This window comes from Trichomycterus rosablanca, chromosome 5, assembly GCF_030014385.1.
Source record: "Trichomycterus rosablanca isolate fTriRos1 chromosome 5, fTriRos1.hap1, whole genome shotgun sequence".
Lineage (NCBI taxonomy): Eukaryota > Metazoa > Chordata > Actinopteri > Siluriformes > Trichomycteridae > Trichomycterus > Trichomycterus rosablanca.
In genome coordinates, this window is record NC_085992.1 from 26,808,349 (window position 1) to 26,827,670 (window position 19,322).

The 19,322-nt window shown below is 38.1% G+C and overlaps 1 protein-coding gene across 3 annotated transcripts in view; it reads left to right on the plus strand.

The window, feature by feature from the left end:
- The window catches only part of ubr2 (ubiquitin protein ligase E3 component n-recognin 2), a 62,119-nt gene extending 48,060 nt beyond the window's left edge, over positions 1-14,059 (plus strand). For all 3 annotated transcript variants that reach the window (XM_062995920.1, XM_062995921.1, XM_062995922.1), the window contains exons 34-47: positions 825-894; positions 980-1,128; positions 2,650-2,705; positions 2,798-2,894; positions 3,187-3,254; positions 4,425-4,560; positions 4,718-4,814; positions 5,010-5,140; positions 5,896-6,004; positions 6,098-6,154; positions 6,633-6,710; positions 6,844-7,014; positions 10,742-10,843; positions 11,770-14,059. In XM_062995920.1, coding sequence (XP_062851990.1) covers positions 825-894; positions 980-1,128; positions 2,650-2,705; positions 2,798-2,894; positions 3,187-3,254; positions 4,425-4,560; positions 4,718-4,814; positions 5,010-5,140; positions 5,896-6,004; positions 6,098-6,154; positions 6,633-6,710; positions 6,844-7,014; positions 10,742-10,843; positions 11,770-11,911 — 1,463 coding nt within the window. In that variant the 3' untranslated portion in view covers positions 11,912-14,059. The remainder of the gene's footprint in view (positions 1-824; positions 895-979; positions 1,129-2,649; positions 2,706-2,797; positions 2,895-3,186; positions 3,255-4,424; positions 4,561-4,717; positions 4,815-5,009; positions 5,141-5,895; positions 6,005-6,097; positions 6,155-6,632; positions 6,711-6,843; positions 7,015-10,741; positions 10,844-11,769) is intronic.
- Positions 14,060-19,322: the final 5,263 nt, after the last annotated feature.

Genomic DNA, 19,322 nt, shown 5'->3' on the forward strand with positions numbered 1-19,322 from the left:
TATCTGTAATTCACCTCACTTGCATATCTTTGGCCTGTGGGAGGAAACCAAAATTTCTGGAGGAAACCCACGTAGACACAGGAAGAACATGCAAACTCCACACAGGAAGGACACGGACTGCTCCACCTGGGAATCAAACCCAGGCCCTTCTTACTGTGATTTAGATTTTTTTAAAACCTACTTTACCTATATAAAAAGTACTCCCACCCTTTGCAGAAACATTTGTGATAACTTGTGATGAGTCTTACATTGCTGTGGAGTATTTCAACGGTGGACTTGCTTGTGTCCATGACTGTTTGACATTGAACTAGAACTGATGAATCTTGTGTAATCGGTAACTGCCTCTTGTGTCATGAATGTAACCAAAGTATGTAAAACATAATCATGTTCTTATTAGTATTTTAATGTCATATGTGGTATCATGTGCTGCTTTTTAGTCTCTAGCTTGCTTCACATTTCACACAGGTTCTATCCAAGTGATGTTTGGATTCAACAGGTGTGGTAGTGAAATTGAACCCAGTTGTAAATTAAATTTGGTTAACTGCTTGATTTACTAGCTCAGGTGGCACTGTTTACTGCATTTAAATAAATATTTATATTCAATAAATAAGATTAGCATTTAAAAGCTACTTTTTTTATGTTTTCTCTTGTCTTCTATTAAAATGGTTGGAAGATCTTAAACATTCTAATGTGTTATCAAAAACAGAAGCAATTGAGATGAAGGCGAATACTTTTCTTGTATATACAAAAATGGCTGTTTGAATGTGATACCATATACATGTCACATATACACATATACATGTTTCTTTTGCTTTGTGTCTCAGATGCTGATGAGGCAGAAACCATAGAAGACTGTCCTCCCCCTGAGGGTTTCAGACTGGACCACATTCCAGTGTAAGCACAAATACATTTTGCTTTTTCACTTTGCTCCTGATCTGTTAACATGCCAGACTTTTCACCCTGTACTGTGTTTTGGCAGCAACCCTTACTCGAGCTCCATAAAGGAGATGCTAACAACATTTGGGACAGCCACATATAAAGTTGGACTCAAGGTGCATCCTAATGAGCAGGACCTACGTGTGCCTATCATGTGCTGGGGCAGCTGTGCCTACACCATTCAATCTATAGGTTAGTTTGCACACAACGTCACTATAAGCCTGGGAAAGAGCATCTGAAAACCACTGGTCATGGCTGTTTACATTCCTTCTTCATGTTTTGTTTTTGACATGTCTCCAATAGCCTTTTTTGTTTTACCCTAGTCTTTGACCATTGCGACTGAAAACGTGGCAGACGCTCTTGCTAAATGACGAGCATCTCAAAATGATGACCTGGGGCAGCAGTTCACTTTTTGCAGTTCACCAAAATGTTTAAAGCTGTGCTATAGATGCTAAACATATGTATGATTTAAAAAGTATAACTGTGTTTTTAAGTATAACTGTCCCCCATCCCAAGCCTTTACACAGAATCTCAAGAACATCACATGAACTCAGAAGACTATAAAAGTGGCAATGCAATACACAATCATGGAGTCATGGAAGGTCAAAGAAATCCAGCATACAAAATTGTAAACCCATTATGTCCTCCTATCAGAAGCAATAAGCGAAATATAATACAACCACATAGAGCCCAATTGAAGCCATACATAGATGAAATAAAGATAAATTTGAACATGATAGCCCAAAACCATCATTACAACATACCCCCTTGGGAAATGAGGAAACCTAATATCATCTTTGACCTTGCAAATGGGGGAAAAGGTAATACACACCCAAATGTATACATTAATCAGTTCTTGAAAATCAGAGAAACATGTCCACTCTATTTATTCATTTATACTGATGGATTAAAAACCACAGAGCAAGTAGCAGCAGCAGTAACCACAAACCAACATTTAAGAGCAGACAAACTACCTCAACCTAGCTCCATATTCACTGCAGAAGTCCACACCATAATACTGACTTAAAAATTTGCAGAAGAGACCTATATTGAAAAAATAATATGTACTGACTCAGTCATGCCTTAAAGCAATTGAAGCATGCAAAGCAGACTATCCAGTTATTAACAGTATACAACGATCCATTCATAGACTAACTGAGATGAATTACAACATAAAACTGTGCTGGGTACTGGGACACGATGGAATAAGTGGAAATGAAAAGGTGGATAAATTAGCCAGAAAGATAATAATGCAAAATACAATGAAATCCCTGATACAGATATCAAGCCGTTAATAAATAAGTACATTAAGGAAAAATGGCAAACTGAGTAGGACACGCAGACAACAAACAAACTACATGAGATACATACAGATATGAGCAGTAAGCCAAGGATGCATCAGGGAAGACAAGTGGACCAAGTTATACACACAAGATGTAGAATAGGTCATACAAAATTCACAGTGCACCCTTGGTCAAATTTTAATAGGCATTCCTAGTACGGTTCAGCACTGGTGATTTTTTTCTCCAGCTGTAGATGATGTCTCTCACTGTAGTTTACTGGAGTCTCAGAGCCTTAGCAATGGCTTTGATCATTTGAAGATTTGCAGTTCGCCAAATTTTTACCTGTAAAGTCTCACACAAAAAGCTGTGCTAGACTTAAAAAGTAAAGCTTGAGTGTTCATTTTTGTGTTTTTTTCCTACATTTCTACAGAAAGATTATTGGTGGATGAGGAGAAGCCTTTGTTCGGAAGTTTACCCTGCAGACAGGTAACAATATTTATTATATTATTTATTGAGATTACATGATGCTTCACTAAATGTCTGGTTAGTAAGCTTAATGTACCTACTTTGTTTTGTAGGATGACTGTTTACGCTTCCTGACTCGTTTTGGCTCTGCATGCTGGACCGTCTCTTCTTTCTCCTCTGTACAGAGTCACTTCATTCGACTGTTGGCAGGTATTTTCACCGCTGTTCAGGGAGTGGTTTACAGCTCCACAAACCATTTGTAAATCCACTATGAACAGTATCGTTTGTACAGGCTGAATTTTATTTACTTAGTTGTACATTTTTAAGACATTTTTGAGTTTAGAATTTTCTATATGGACCACAATACACTGGTTTTAGGACCGGTTCTGGTCAAATTACCAACTGATGATTATTCACTCATTTATTTATGTAAATTGTGAGTTTGTAAATAAATGTATTCCATATAAGTGTCACAGTTACTGATTGTGTCTGTATCCTGCAGCCCTAGTTCCTGACTCCCAAGTGGAGAACTCCCCCTGCATCCTTGATGTGGACATGTTTCACTTGCTGGTGAGTTGTCAGGGTCTAACTGAGATTGTAGACCCTCTATATTTAGTGTGATTTAGTTGTCTGTAGAAATAAAACCTTCACCTAACATGACACATCATTTTTTTTTTTTTTTTTTTTTTTTTTTTTTTTTTTTTTTTTTTTTTTAAGTCATATCTTAAGTCAATTCTGTGATCCTGTCATGCACTGAACAGGCATTTATGGTGTTCAGGAAAGCTTGAGTGTTTACCGGTCCAGACACACACTGGCATGCTCATCTGCCACTGTGCTCCTGTTGTGATTTTATTTATTTATTTATTTTTTTTGCTTTGCTTAACAACACTAATCAAGTTCCAACCCCCTTGATTTTGTATGACTTCAATTATACGAGGAGCTTTATTCTGGTCCACATACCTGAAGTGGCACAGTTTTTACATGGGATACCCTTCCTGACTACTGGTAACTACAGACCCACTTTTACTGTGGTTAATGACCCTCTCTGCTTTGAGGACACTTCTTATTATTTTACTTATTTTAGATGAAAGTGCAGCATTCCACATGGTTAATTACAATATTTTATTATCCTGTCTTAAATTCTACCCAGGCATCTTTGGCATTGCTTTTAACCTGGTTTAAATCTTACCTTATTGGAGGGCAGCAGTTTATTTCTATTGGCAAATTTGACTTCATTCTCAGGATATGCGATAGGGATACATTTTTGATACTATTCTGTTTAGCATCTAGATGCTACTGCTTGACTTTATAATTCAGAAGCAGGTCTTGAAAATCTTTTTATACTTTTTGCCCTTACACTTGAGTCTTTGGGTTGCGTTTATTTTATACCATCTGAGCTGAATCAAATTAAGGTTTGCTAGTGTGTTCCAGTGGTTCAATTATGTTGTTTAGGTGATACAGAATAGCAGTAAGTTTTAAGATTAGCAATATTAATTAGGGTTGAACAATTGTGACCGGGCAGTAATAACAAAATATCCTGATACTTTAAAATACTTCTTTTTTTCATTTGCTGTATTGTGCAATTGATGACTATATTTAAAGCAAAATCTAAGATTGAAAAAAAATCTTAACTTTTCTTTAAAGCTGTGGTTGAATCTCTCTTGTAAAACAACCTTTAGTCTGTAAAATAAGATGTATTATTCATTGCATTGTTCTTTCTTTTGTTTGTTTGTGTTTCAGGTTAGTCTGGTGTTGTCTTACTCAGCTGTGCACTGCCAAGACACTTCAGGTCTGAGTACTGATGCTGCACAGCTTCATATCCTCCACCTGGTCACTGTAGCGCACCTGGTTCAGATCCTTTTCACCTCTGTACCAGGTAGGCACATATACAGTCTTATGCAAGATGCAAGGCTTGTTTAAATACTTTAACAAGCAGAAGGAGCAGCCCTGATATTCTTCTGTTATCTGTTATGAGTAGAGACGCATTAGATAAAATATGTGTTTTGGGTCTTATGTTGGTGTTATTTTTACAGAGGTGCTGACCATGGAACAAGAAAGTGGGGGACTCGAACGGGAAGAGGAAGAAAGTGTTTGTCTGCTCTATAACACACTAAGGAATCATGTAGGCTGGTGAGACTGCATTATTATTATTATTTTCTGTTCTTTTTATTTACCCCTTGCCGTATATTAAATAGCATGTGATTTAATACTTATTTCCCTTCACTACATTTATTATTACATTTGTTAGCCTGACAAGTGTTTTGTGACTTATTTTGAAACATGGACAGTCAGAAAGTCAGAAAATCTGTGTTTTGTGTGTTTTAGTAACCTTAGTGAGGTGAGCTCAGGCTGGCATATATGGCAATGTGTAAAGGCAGGTATCCTGCCCTTCCTAAGAGGAGCAGCTCTTTTCTTCCACTATCTTAGTGGAGTTCCTGCTCCACCCGAACTCCAAGGTAAGCTTTGTTTTGGTCACATTTACTCACTCTGCACACACACACAGGTTTTTTTTCTAGATTTTTTAAGGGTTCAGGTGGTAGGGGGTGGGGTGGAGTACCTGTACCTGAGTTCTTCTATTTTTAACCCTGCCCAGTCAGCAGCTACTCTGTCTTAATGGTAATTTATCTAGGATTAATGATACAGCTTCTGGCTAACTGGAGCATTAGGAATTGTACTATGTGAAGGTAGGACAAGCAGACAACTTAATAGACTAAACTGACTTTGTGACTAGGATAATAGACTTCAGAACAATAATTTATTCATGTAGATTTTTCAAAACCTGTTCATTTTTAGATTTAAGTAGTAGGCTAAAAACCTGCACTCAGAAGCTATTTACCTGCAGTACACGTGTTAGTAGAAACAGAGCTCAATAGTCAATAGTACATTTTAAGACTGTACTCATGACTCAATAGTACATTTAAATAAGAATAATTACAAGGGTAGCATGTGTTTAAAATTAATGGTTTGCATGTCCAGATTAAAAGGCAGGTAAAGATAGATGTATTAGTTGTCCATATTTTGTGTGTAGAATCAATCAAATCATGTGACCTTAAGGACAGTGTGCTAAACCGATTTTGGTCCAGTCATTAAGAATCACTACTACAGGACATGACATTAAAGCCTTTACATGATGTATAAATGAATCTATCTAATCTATAGTTGAAATAACTCAATGTATACCTAATTTGTCTTCTTCCCCCCCCTTCTCTAGTTGTAGGTATAGGTGAATGGGAAGCACTGTGTTCATACCTCTGTCTACCTTCCAACTTGCTTCAGCTCTATTATAATAACCTGGAGTTTCTAGAGCCTCTGGTTCAGGGGTAAGACCTAAGTAATAAGAGCTTGTGTTGAATGCTCAGCTTTAAATTGCATGAATGATTTGTTGAGTTGTTGTGTTCTTTTTCGTTCTGCAGGTGGTGCTCTCACCCAGGCATGCAACATTGTCTTACATCTCGAGAAACCCTTATAAGGTTTGTCATATATTATTATATGTTTTTTCTTAATTAAGTAATTTCTTAAGTAATCCAAATACTATTCAGTTGATTTTTTATTGCAGCATGTGGGATTAAAGCTGTCTAGGTGCTACAGTTTTGTATGTTTTAGAGCTGTGAGTTACCAACTAGAAGGTTGCGGGTTAAAATCCTAGCCCTTCCTAAGAGTGAACCAAAAGACCTTAAAAATGATCACAAGTTATCACAAACATTTGATTGCCATTGTTACAGCCAAGCATGGCACAACCAGTTATTTGGTTTAGGTGGCAGTTTTTTTTACATGGATAAATTAAATTATTATCTCCAGTTAATGGAATGAAGCTGTGTTTTGCATAGCTTTTGTGATGTCTTTACCTTATTATATCAAAATTAGAAAAAATTGGTTGCGGTTCAGCAACCAGCAAGATGCATTGTTGCAACACCCTTTAATGGTTTCTTCCTTGTTATTTTTGTGTAGTTTTCCTAGAGAATCTAATAAGCTGATTGACCTGCCAGGGGACTACAGTGCTTTAATCAACCAAGCTTCCAGCTTCACGTGAGTTACTCCAAAGTCTAATAACAGCAGTCGGTCGTCTCACATTTACTTCATTTCCATTTTTAATAAAGCTTGCATGTCTGGACAGGTATTTGCATATTATGAGCTTGGCTGTTTTTTTTGTTTTTTGTAGCTGTCCAAAGTCAGGTGGTGATAAGTCTCGGGCACCGACACTGTGCTTGGTGTGTGGCACGATGCTGTGCTCTCAGAGCTACTGCTGCCAAACTGATCTGGAGGGAGATGATGTAGGTGCCTGTACAGCGCACACGTTTGTCTGTGGAGCAGGTGTCGGCATTTTTCTCAGGTTTGAAAAAGTCTTTATAGGTGTGCTTTTAAAAAAATTGAGAAACTAATACATGCAGATTTCTACACATAGCCAACACATACAGTGGGGCCAAAAAGTATTTAGTCAGCCACTGATTGTGCAGGTTCTCCTACTTAGAAAGATGAGAGAGGTCTGTAATTTTCATCATAGGTTCACTTCAACTATGAGAGACAAAATGAGAAAAAAAAATCCAATAAATCACATTGTAGGATTTTTAAAGAATTTATTTGTAAATTATGGTGGAAAATAAGTATTTGGTCACCCACAAACAAGCAAGATTTCTGGCTCTCACAGACCTGTAACTTCTTCTTTAAGAAGCTCTTCTGTCCTCCACTCGTTACCTGTATTAATGGCACCTGTTTGACCTCGTTATCTGTATAAAAGACACCTGTCCACAGCCTCAAACAGTCAGACTCCAAACTCAACCATGGCCAAGACCAAAGAGCTGTCGAACGACACCAGGAAGAAAACTGTAGACCTGCATCAGGCTGGGAAGAGTGTATCTACAATAGGCAAGCAGGTTGGTGTGAATAAATCAACTGTGGGAGCAATTGTAAGAAAATGGAAGACATACAAGACCATTGATAATCTCCCTTGGGGTCAAGATCTCATCCCGTGGGGTCAAAATGATCATGAGAACAGTGAGCAAAAATCCCAGAACTACACGGAGGGACCTGATGAATGACCTGCAGAGAGCTGGGACCAAAGTAACAAAGGCTACCATCAGTAACTACGCCGAGAGGGACTCAAATCCTGCAGTGCCAGGCGTGTCCCCCTGCTTAAGCCAGTACATGTCCAGGCCCGTCTGATGTTTGCCAGAGAGCATATGGATGATCCCGAAGAGGTTTGGGAGAATATCATGTGGTCAGATGAAACCAAAATGGAACTTTTTGGTAAAAACTCAACTTGTCGTGTTTGGAGGAAGAAGAAGAAGAACCCAAGAACACCATACCTACTGTGAAGCTTGGGGGTGGAAACATCATGCTTTGGGGCTGTTTTTCTGCAAAGGGGACAGGACGACTGATCCGTGTTAAGGGAAGAATGAACGGGGCCATGTATCGTGAGATTTTAAGCCAAAACCTCCTTCCATCAGTGAGAGCATTGAAGATGGAACGTGGCTGGGTCTTCCAGCATGACAATGATCCCAAACACACCGCTCGGGCAACGAAGGAGTGGCTCCGTAAAAAGCATTTCAAGGTCCTGGAGTGGCCTAGCCAGTCTCCAGACCTCAACCCCATAGCAAATTTGTGGAGTCCGTGTTGCCCAGCGACAGCCCCAAAACATCACTGCTCTAGAGGAGATCTGCATGGAGGAATGGGCCAAAATACCAGCTACAGTGTGTGCAAACCTGGTGAAGACTTACAGGAAACGTTTCACCTCTGTCATTGCCAACAAAGGTTATGTTACAAAGTATTGAGTTGAACTTTTGTTATTGACCAAATACTTATTTTCCACCATAATTTACAAATAAATTCTTTAAAAATCCTAATGTGATTTCCTGGATTTTTTTTTCTCATTTTGTCTCTCATAGTTGAAGTGTACCTATGATGAAAATTACAGACCTCTCTCATCTTTCTAAGTAGGAGAACCTGCACAATCAGTGGCTGACTAAATACTTTTGGACCCCACTGTATATACTGTATATATATATATATATATTAGGGCTGTCAAACGATTAAAATTTTTTATCGCGATTAATCTCAGAATTTCATATAGTTATTCGCAATTAATCGCATTGAAAAAAAAAAAATCTGTGTAAATGTTATAGAAAACAAGGATTTTTAAGTGAAATTTTATAATTAAAATGGTGAACACATTTTATGCTAAATGTACTGATGTTAAAAACTGCTGGGACAAGAGAAAACTGTAAGGGAGTTTTATTCACTCACATACTAGGCAGTAATACTGAACCTACACAACACAAAATTGGATTTGTAATAGATTAGGGAGCTGTAGTCTCAAATATAAGACATGTAGTCACATACTACTGTGTCTCAGTTCAGATATGTGTAACAAAAAAACAAAAAAACTAAATAAAACTTCAATTGTTGTATTCAGTCACAGCCTATAGGACTTCACAGTACTGCGCAAACAAAAATAAATTATGCAAAGTTGGACTTCATTAAAGACATATTGAAATCTCACGTAATGCAAAGTGCATACAAAAAGCCATCTGGCAAACTTTTGAAATGAAACTTCCCGTTTAACAGACCTTTCTCCATCACTCACTTACTCCTCTACTCTTAATGAGAGATGCCGTGCACGGTCAAGTCTCAACATGAACTACGGATGACTCGCAGGGCTAAATAGAATTTGTGTTAACGGCACTATTTTTTTTTTATCGCGTTAAATTGTGATCGCGTTAATGCGTTATTATCGCGTTAACTTCGACAGCCCTAATATACAGTACATGTGTATATATATACTGTATATATAAGCTCATGGTCCCAGCAGCAATCTGTTGGGTAGAAATTTATTAACGTAACCATGAAAAACCACCTATACATGCAAAAATGTATTTACATCACCTACAATTGTAACTGGAAACGTTTAACCCCCTCCGCCTCCAAAAGAAAATAAGGATTAATAAACTTTTCTGCAGAGCTAGATTTTGCTTTAAATAAACCCTTTATCTGTTGAATGATGTAACAAATAAACAAAGAAAATGAATGGTGAAGTATTTTAGAGTAGCATAAATAATTTTTTCTTCCAATTATTTAAGCCGTACATAATATTGCCCTTATTGAACCTAAAACTTGCTAGTCTGTATGACCTAAAGTTGGGTTATGACATGATTAAATCATTGGGACTCAAGACTTATCCCCTACCCGGTCAAGCATGCAGCTTGATCAGTGTTGTGGGGATGTTTTTCTTCTGCAAGAACTAGCAATTTTGACCATGTGACATTTGGAGGAATGTTTTGTCTTCTGTGGTGAAATGTAACCTTAGTGATGATTGGACTTTCCTGCAACAGAATAATCACAAGCTCACTTTCAAGTCAACCAATGCTTGGTAAAGGAATCAGTCCTTGAATATCCTGAAGTCTCTAGATTTAAATCTCGGATATTCTTTGGTGGGATTTAAAGAAACCAGTTGCAGCACAAAAGCCATCAAACTTTAAATGAGGTAAAAGCTTTAGCCACAAGAGTGGTGTCAAGCTTGTTAGCATGTGCTAAAATTGCTTATTAGAGGTTGTTAAGGCAAAGGATGTTCCACCAAGTACTGAAGCTGGGGGTTGGATAACAGTGTGCATGGACATTTGTCTAGAGAGCTAGATGTCTTTCATTTAAAATGTATGCCAAAAGTATGCCAACTTAAAGTTCTTAATATTGGTTATATGCATTGATAAATGTTATTTTTCTGTTAAGACTTTTTGTTGTAGAATTTTTTTTAATTCTTTACACATCAGCATAATATCTTATAAGGTGAGAGGTTGAATTTTTCTGATTGGAACTGTATACTTACTTTTGGCTTGTTATTGACCAGTAAGTGACATTTCAGTTTGCTGATAAACAATTTTGGTTGCAACAGCAGAATCAGACAGAATAACGGACTAAGCTTCTTATTCTTAGCCTGTGTACTAGAACATGAACCTTGCCACAGATGCTAAACCAGCTTTCTAGAGCTAAATTTAGGCTCATAGTTCTGGTAATATTTGGGTCAAGTGACCAGTTTGAGTAAATGTGTTCTCTTTGCTCTTTTATAGGGTGAGGGAGTGTCAGGTTCTCTTCCTGGCTGGAAAGACTAAGGGCTGTTTCTATGCTCCCCCATACCTAGATGATTATGGAGAAACTGATCAAGGGCTCAGGTAAAGATTTCAAGTCTTGGTGCAATATACACTGATTAGCCATAACATTAAAACCACCTCCTTGTTTCTACACTCACTGTCCATTTTATGAGCTCCACCATATAGAAGCACTTTGTAGTTCTACAATTACTGACTGTAGTCCATCTGTTTCTCTGCATGCTTTGTTAGCCCCCTTTCATGCTGTTCTTCAATGGTCGGGACTCTCCCAGGACCACTACAGAGCAGGTATTATTTAGGTGGTGGATCATTCTCAGCACTGCAGTGACACTGACATGGTGGTGGTGTGTTAGTGTGTGTTGTGCTGGTATGAGTGGATAAGACACAGCAGCGCTGCTGGAGTTTTTAAATCTGTGCCCACTCACTGTATACTCTTTTAGACACTCCTACCTAGTTGGTCCACCTTGTAGATGTAAAGTCAGAGACGATCGCTCATCTATTGCTGCTGTTTGTGTTGGTCATCTTCTTGACCTTCATCAGTGGTCACAGGACGCCATTGGCTGGATATATTTTTCGTTGGTGGACTATTCTCAGTCCAGCAGTGACAGTGAGGTGTTTAAAAACTCCAACAGCGCTGCTGTGTCCAAACCACTCATACCAGCACAACACACACTAACACACCACCACCATGTCAGTGTCACTGCAGTGCTGAGAATAACCCACCACCCAAATAATACCTGCTCTGTAGTGGTCCTGGGAGAGTCCTGACCATTGAAGAACAGCATGAAAGGGGGCTAACAAAGCATGTAGAGAAACAGATGGACTGCAGTCAGTAATTGTAGAACTACACAGTGCTTCTATATGGTAAGTGGAGCTGATAAAATGAACAATGTGTGCAGAAACAAGGAGGTGGTTTTAATGTTATGGCTGATCGGTGTATCTCAGGATTAAACTAAGTAGCTAAGTAGCTTTATTTGGCTATCTTTCAGACGAGGGAATCCTTTGCATCTGTGCCGTGAGCGCTACAAAAAGATCCAGAAGCTGTGGCGCCAGCATAGCATCACAGAGGAGATCGGTCACGCGCAGGAGGCTAACCAAACTCTGGTGGGCATCGACTGGCAGCATTTGTAATTTCCTGGAGTTGCCTGGCTTGTGTCAGTGAGACGCACAGATGAGCTGCACAATTACAGCAAAGGTTGCTATAGCAATGCCACCTCTTGCACTCTCCTTCTGCTTCTTCCTGTTTTTCTCTTGTCTCGAGTGGGTGAATGCGCAGCTTTACTTCACTATCTCATTTGGGAAGGTCTTGTTTCCTCCCTTCTTTCTTATTCGATCAGAATTCTTATTTAAAAATGGAATGAAGTAGACAAACATATAACCAAGGTATTCATCTGCCAGGCGATGGGTTTTCATGCTGCGCAATGTCTCGGAGAAACTCTTCCAGCAGAAAAGCTATTTATGTTCTGTGTTCTCTATGCCATTAAGTTATTTTCATCCAGTCAGCTTTAGCATGGGTTTGATGCACAGTTCTCAGATTCCTTTATTAACGAATAATGATGGTGTTCTCTTCTAAGCAAGCACAATGTTCCTCAACGACCCTCAGGTCGCGATAGTAGCCATAATGGAATGGCGCCATCTTCAGGCTCTTTAGCCGGCTCCCACGCTCCCCCTTCCCACTCATTGCAATATCTCTGTTAAGGCCACTTGGCTGCTAATGCTCAGTGAATGACAACAAGCCAACATAAAGACATCTGGGCGTCATCCTGTGAGCACCTGTAAGTGCGTGTGTGTTCTGTGAGATGGTTTGTGAAAAGTGTGTTTCTACTATGATAGATTTCTAAGCCTTTCTGTCTGTGTGACTTTACAGCCGAGTTTCATATCGGCGTCAGTTCTAAACCCATTTTTATCAAGTTTTATTTATGTGAAGCTTTATGTAATTTATGGCTGACTCAGTTTTGGATTTTGCTTTTGTAATTAAGGACGTTTAATATACCTGTTGACAAGGTGTGTGTTTGGTTCATGTGTGTGTTATTAAAAATTAATTCATTAAATTATTGGGTAATTTGTCGATCCTGTAAAGTGTGTGTAGTCTTCAACAGGGTTTCCCTGAAGACCCACTACTCTGCAGAGTTTCAACTTTTCTTTCTGCTTTCAGCACATGATCGGGGTTTATTATTTTTACTCTCATCGAACCTCTTCATCCTGGTCACGCTGCAGGTCCGCTTCCACAGACGCACACTAACCTGCTCTTCCCAATTAATTCAAAGAGGTGTGTTGGCAGCGGGGAAACTTTCTATAGAACACACAGCAAGTCTATGGACAAACTCTAGGTCATGTGATGGACACTCAACCACTTTTCAGCATCAGGTTTAATCAGTCCTGTCCAAGTTAGGCCATCTGCTTAAAAAAATTTTTGGTCTGCTTTGATCTAAAAGGAGACCGGAGATCTAGAAGGCATCGTGACCTAATGCTAGCCCACCACAGCTGAGCTCTGAGCTCGAACCTCAGCAGTGCTTTCTTCTGCCCACGCGCCTACACATACATGATTGGCTATGCCTGAGGGTGGGCCTCATTACTCTTGCAATCATGGCCTCTGCTGGCTGGTTGAAGGTGCCTGCACAGAGACGGTGCATAATGCAGAGCAGTGCGTTACTCTCCTTGCATGGTAGTGTTCTCTGTGTGAGCTTCGTTTCACCTAACAATCTCGGAAGGGGGCATTTTTTTGGTCTGACACGCCTCGGTCAGGGTAGAGGTCTACAGCATTAGGAAGGATACTACGCCTGGTAATTGGATATTACTACAAAAGGGAGACTTTTTAAAATTATGATTGAAAAAGGAGTTAGCTTTGATTAATCAACTTTACGTCATCTTTTCTGTAGTTTATTTCCAAAGTGACTGCCAAATAAGATTCAGAACACCCATAAATGATGTAATAATCCAGGGTTTGTTGGCATGTGTGCTTTCCTTATGATTGCGTCTAGAAATATCATTTATCATCGATACTTGTAAAAGAATGTTAACATAATGTTGAAAACTGGTGCAACATGCATTTGCTCACTCACTTTGACAGACACACCCCCTCAGTCTCAGCAGGATTTCCCCTGAGGTCCCTCACAGGAAACATTCTTCTCAACGCACTTTGAGTGTTGAGGCTGCAGCATTATATTACACGAAAGACATACAGTATATATGTCTTAATATGTTAATATGTGAATTCTTGTATAAATGGCTACATTGTACAATATTGTAAACAATAATAAAATACATTGTAAAAAGCTATGTGCCGTGTAAATATGGGTTTGATGTTCGTGTTTGTTGTCCAGCTCAATGAGCAGCTTAAAGACAAGCCATTACACAAAGCCAATTTGTCAAGTGTTATTTTTTTTTATTGGGTAGCTTAAGCAAGCTTTGTTTGCTTTAATAATAGAATAGTCCAAACTGAACAGAAAAGGTCTTGTGACAGTTTGTATCTTAATTCATTATTGAAAGTTATAGGTTTTGAAAAAGGCTTCTCATTATCCATCCGTCACCATGTGCTTTCACAGATCTGAAATACTTTATCTTTTTGGCATATGCAATCCTAAGGCCAATTCTTATTATATTTTTAAATCTGTATTAATCATTTTTGGTAAATTTTCTTTTCATTTTCATCAACCACTTGATCCTGGTCAGTGTCATGGTGTGTCTGGTTTCACCGAGAAACACTGGGTGCAAAGCAGGAATACTCTGGACAGGGCGCTTCTTCATCGTAGGGCTTCGTCTGTCTGCCCTCTCAGACATAGCCAATAATGTCTGTCTAGATGCAGGCAGCACGGTGGCCTCACAGAAAGAAGGTCCTGGGTTTTATTCTCAGGTGTAGCGTTCGAGGTTCTTTCTGTGTAGTTCTCCCTGTTTCTATGTGGGTTTCCTCTGGGAGCTCCGGTTTTCTCCTACACTCCAAATGTCTCTGCCATGAATTTAATCAAAGTGTAAAACACACACGGATCTCAACAGTGGTGGCCTAGCGTAATAGTCTGCTGTGCCACCTGAGCTTTATTTATATTTTATATATATTGCAATTTAGGACATCAATGTTGAATTTTTAATTCAATACATTAATTATTGTTAAATATTATACTAATAGGTAACTGATAGTTTATTTAGCCAGAGGGATCCTTACACTAAATTAAGTAATGCCAGATCGTTAGATTCGAACCCTGAATAACCCGAGCGTTTAATCCAGACATACCTGTAGCACTGTCAGTAAGTGGCCTGCGCTGAGCCCTGACCTCAGCCTCACTGTACAGCTTTGGAATAAACTGGAACATTATAGTATGTCTGTGGGCCACTTTAGTCAAATAGCATTTGTATGACTGGGAACTGATGTTGGTCATTGAAGCATCAAGTTGCAGTTTTGTGAGAAGCCTTCTAAGACGAGTGACTTCTGTTGTAGCTGAAAAAAGTCTATTTTATCACTCTTTTTGAAATGGGAAGTCCAACAAGCTCATGGTCAGATGTCCAAATAGTTTTGGCCATATAGTGTATCTGAAAAATGCAGCTGTACACAAAATGTAAAAAATAGAGAAGTTAAAATAAAGGTTAATACAATTTCTCTAGAGGAGTGTAACCCCTTGGAATTTTGTTTTGTTTTCCCCCAAAATAGGGATTATATCCTCCAAGCAATTGTATTGCTGATTCTTCAATTTTAATATTTTAAACATAAAAACATGACCTTGTATGTGGCTTCATAAAGACTAGCTAAGCTTTTGGGGGGGAAAAAATGCCAAAACTATAGATGTAATCTATTTACCAGCCTGTTTGGTGGGTGAACTTGTACTGCTAGTCAGAGGCAGTTGTTAAATGCATTTGGTGGGCATGTGGTGTTAATTTCATGACCCGCTCAGAAGCAATTTGCTGACCGCAGCTTCTCTTCAGTGTGGCCTAGATCTGTCAGGATTCTTTGACTTATCTGGCAACATGGTACCAAAGAGGATTAAAAAAGGAAAGCTCCACTTCGGTTATATTTATGTTGAGGAAGTTAGCCTTTCAGAGTGTAAACTGCATTTAAATGGGAAATGTCAGCAGGCTCACAGATGAAATTTCTCAGAGATTGCTTTTGATATATACGGTCAAATATTTAAATACTCATGTAAGAAACAGCTGGCATAGCAATCTTTGGACTTTATTTTTTTTGCTGTGACTAAATATTTGAACAAATTGTCTTAAAAGAAAAATATCTTTTTGTACAATACAATATACAACCCCAAATCAGAAAAAGTTGGGATGCAAATAAAATAAAAATACAGTGTTCCTTACATTTACTTTGATTTTTATTTGATTGCAGACAGGTTGTACCCAAGTTATTTGATTTCATATGTTCATATACACCCATTTCTGCATATCAGGCCTGCAACACATTCCAAAAAAAGTTGGGACAGGGGCAATTTAGGGCTAGTAAATGGCATGCCTGCAGTCCTGACCTGTCCCCAATAGAGAATGTGTGGAAAATTTTGAAACAAAAAATGCGACAATGACGACCCCGTACTGTTGCACTACTGCAGTGCCAACAATGCTGCTCCTGCTAGATGGGATGGAAACCTGGCGTGTTTGCAACAAAAAATGTCCAGAACTTACAATGGATTTTATCACAGACTGGACTGAACTCCAATTATTATTTTGCTAGTTATAACTTTCAGTTCAATTTAATTTTGTGTGTGTATGATTTGTGTAAATCCTATTTATTTAAAGTATCCTCCAGGCCACCCAAGTAGGATGGGTCCCTGCTGAGTCTGGTTCCTCTCAAGGTTATAATTTTAAGGGAGTTTTTCCTTGCCACTGTCGCCCTCGGCTTGCTCAACAGGGGTTTTTGGTTTGTTGGTCCTGAATTCTGTAAAGTTGCTTTGAGATAATGTCCATTGTAAAAAGCGCTATATAATGGGACAAAATAAAAGCTGAAACACTAAATCACTTGGTATCCTCGGTGCCAAAACATCTTTTAGGTGTGGTGAAAAGGAATGGCAACGTTACAAAGTGGTTAATGCTTTACTGTCCCAACTTTTTTTGGAATGTGTTGCAGGCCTGAAATGCAGGAATGGATGTTTATTAATAAATGAAACTAAGTTGAGCAGACAAACATGAAATATCTCAGGTTCATCCTGTCTGCAATAAAAATAAAAGTAAAAGTAAATGTAAGGAACACTGTCTGTAAAACACTGTGTCACTATGTACTAGACAGTCTAATCACCCTGTCCATCCAATGACAGATTAGGTTTGCACAGTAGGAGGTCTTTGCATGTGTCCAGCTCAAATTGCTTTTTGTCCTTGAACTTCACCTGGTAGAGGTGAAGCTCTACAACAAAGCTGCTTAGCTGCACTTAACTTCTCAGCAACTCTTTATTGACTTAGTGGTTGAATAAAATTGCAGATGACGGGACTGCTTCCCTGCTGACTTTCTCTTCTTTCTGCCCACAGCCTCTACTCTCTCTAGTGGTTTTGTGTGACAAAGTCCACATGTACTGTTTTTATACAGAAAAATACACCATTAGTTTCTTTTTTACTTTTATAAACATTATTAAAATTATGAATGCCTTATTGACACATATGAATAGATTCTAAGAACTGGAGATTTTATTTAGCAAATGAGAAATGACAAACTAGGATGTGCTTCAGGATCAACCTGATATTCTGCTGATATAAAAAAATGACTCATCTTTCTTGTAATTGTCGATAACTAGTAATGTCTTGAGGGTTGCCTGATGCTCCATTGGAAAAAGCTCATCCCCTTCTTATCCTATCAGGTAATGTGGGACACTTGGATGTCCCAACGCCTGTATACAGCTTTCTTGCATTATCCTAACATCAGATCCACCTATCTGAATCTGTATTTCCCTTCCTACATCTATACAAGAAGTTTAACACAATTCACATTGAATAGAATAGTTAAGACTAGACGTTACTAAATTCAGCTTCAGCAAGTAATGATACAAATTCCTGCAGCATATTTTCAAATCTCTTTATCTTGCACAATATTCTAGATACATTGGTAAAACCATACATTTTACAGTATACAGTCAAAATGACAGAAGTTAGATGCACAAAAACACAATGGGTAACGTGCCTTGACTGCAAAAAAAAGAATAAATATAATTTTGCCAATGATCAATTCCTCAGGCCTCACAGACTCTACAGGAAATTTAACCATTCCACACCTAAAACCAATGTTTAATCTAAGAGGATCACATTTTATGTAATGCAGCCTTTATACTACTCACAAACTACATTCATTTCTGTCTCTCAGTTCATCATGAGCCTGATTAAACAGTGCAAGCGGGATTAAGAGGAGCCTTAACACATCAGATTACTTAACTAACTATTGAAAGCTGCCAGTATGAGTGCCATCACTCCCCGTTTATCCTTTACTTGTAATCAGTATAAGCCAGGTCTGAATATATACAGTCAGCTCCTAAATAATTGGCAAAAAGGATATAGAATGTAATTAGCTTAAGGTTGAACTGTCGCCAAGAAAACCATGTACCAATTATTGGCAGCTTGTGAAATGTATGTGAACAACTAACAAATCAAACTTACCTGAGCATTTAAGAACTCTCAAGCTGGTATTCATGACTTTTTGTTTTATGGGGCATGAATATTAGGTTATGCAAATTTCAGATTCATTTAGTTGTTTATCAATAAAGACAAGACTTTAAAAATGTATAAAAGAACTTTACACAATTGTGTTTACCCTCATAAATGCACATTTAGGGCTAACCAAGCTAATGTAATAAGTCTGTTCAGATGAGGATACATGGATTTTTAACCTCTATGCACAGTAAAATGGCTAGAGAAGCAAAAATGCCTCCAAAGATAGTGGTTGAATAAGCACAGTTGGTAGTAAGGTTTAAAATCTACATCTAGACAGCATTCAAAAGGAGCAATATAAATATGTTATTATGAAAATGGGCTGAGTGTGGTAATAACTGAAGCTGACTGCAGATAACAGCTGGATATTAATTAAATGTGCAAATCTGTTAAATAAAACAACCACTTTTTTGATGAAAGTTTTACATTTTGGGGGACATGTGGATTATGAAGCCTGGTTAGTCAAAGGGAATATGATTTTAATATTCAAATGATTTTCTTTTACTTCTTAAAAACGGTATTGGACATATCTTAAAAAAAATAAACTCTATACATTTATATTCACAGGATAGTAGAGACATTGACATAATTTTTTATACAGTGCTTACACTATATGAACAAAAGTATTGGAACACCCCTTCCTATTACTGAATTCTTGGGTCAGAGATGTATGTACATACACACAAACCTATTTTCATAAAAGTTGGGACATTTTGTAAGATGCAGTAAAACAAGAATTTGTGTTTTGTTTATTCTCTTAATTTGTTAATTCTCCTTATTTAAATGACAAAAGTAAAGTAGATTTCCAGTGTTTTCACAGACTTAGTTGTATTTTGTAAATATAAACTAATTTAAAATTGAACCACGCATGCTAACCACTATCACTGTTCCTGATAATTGTACCTTTTATTCAGTTGGGAACGGA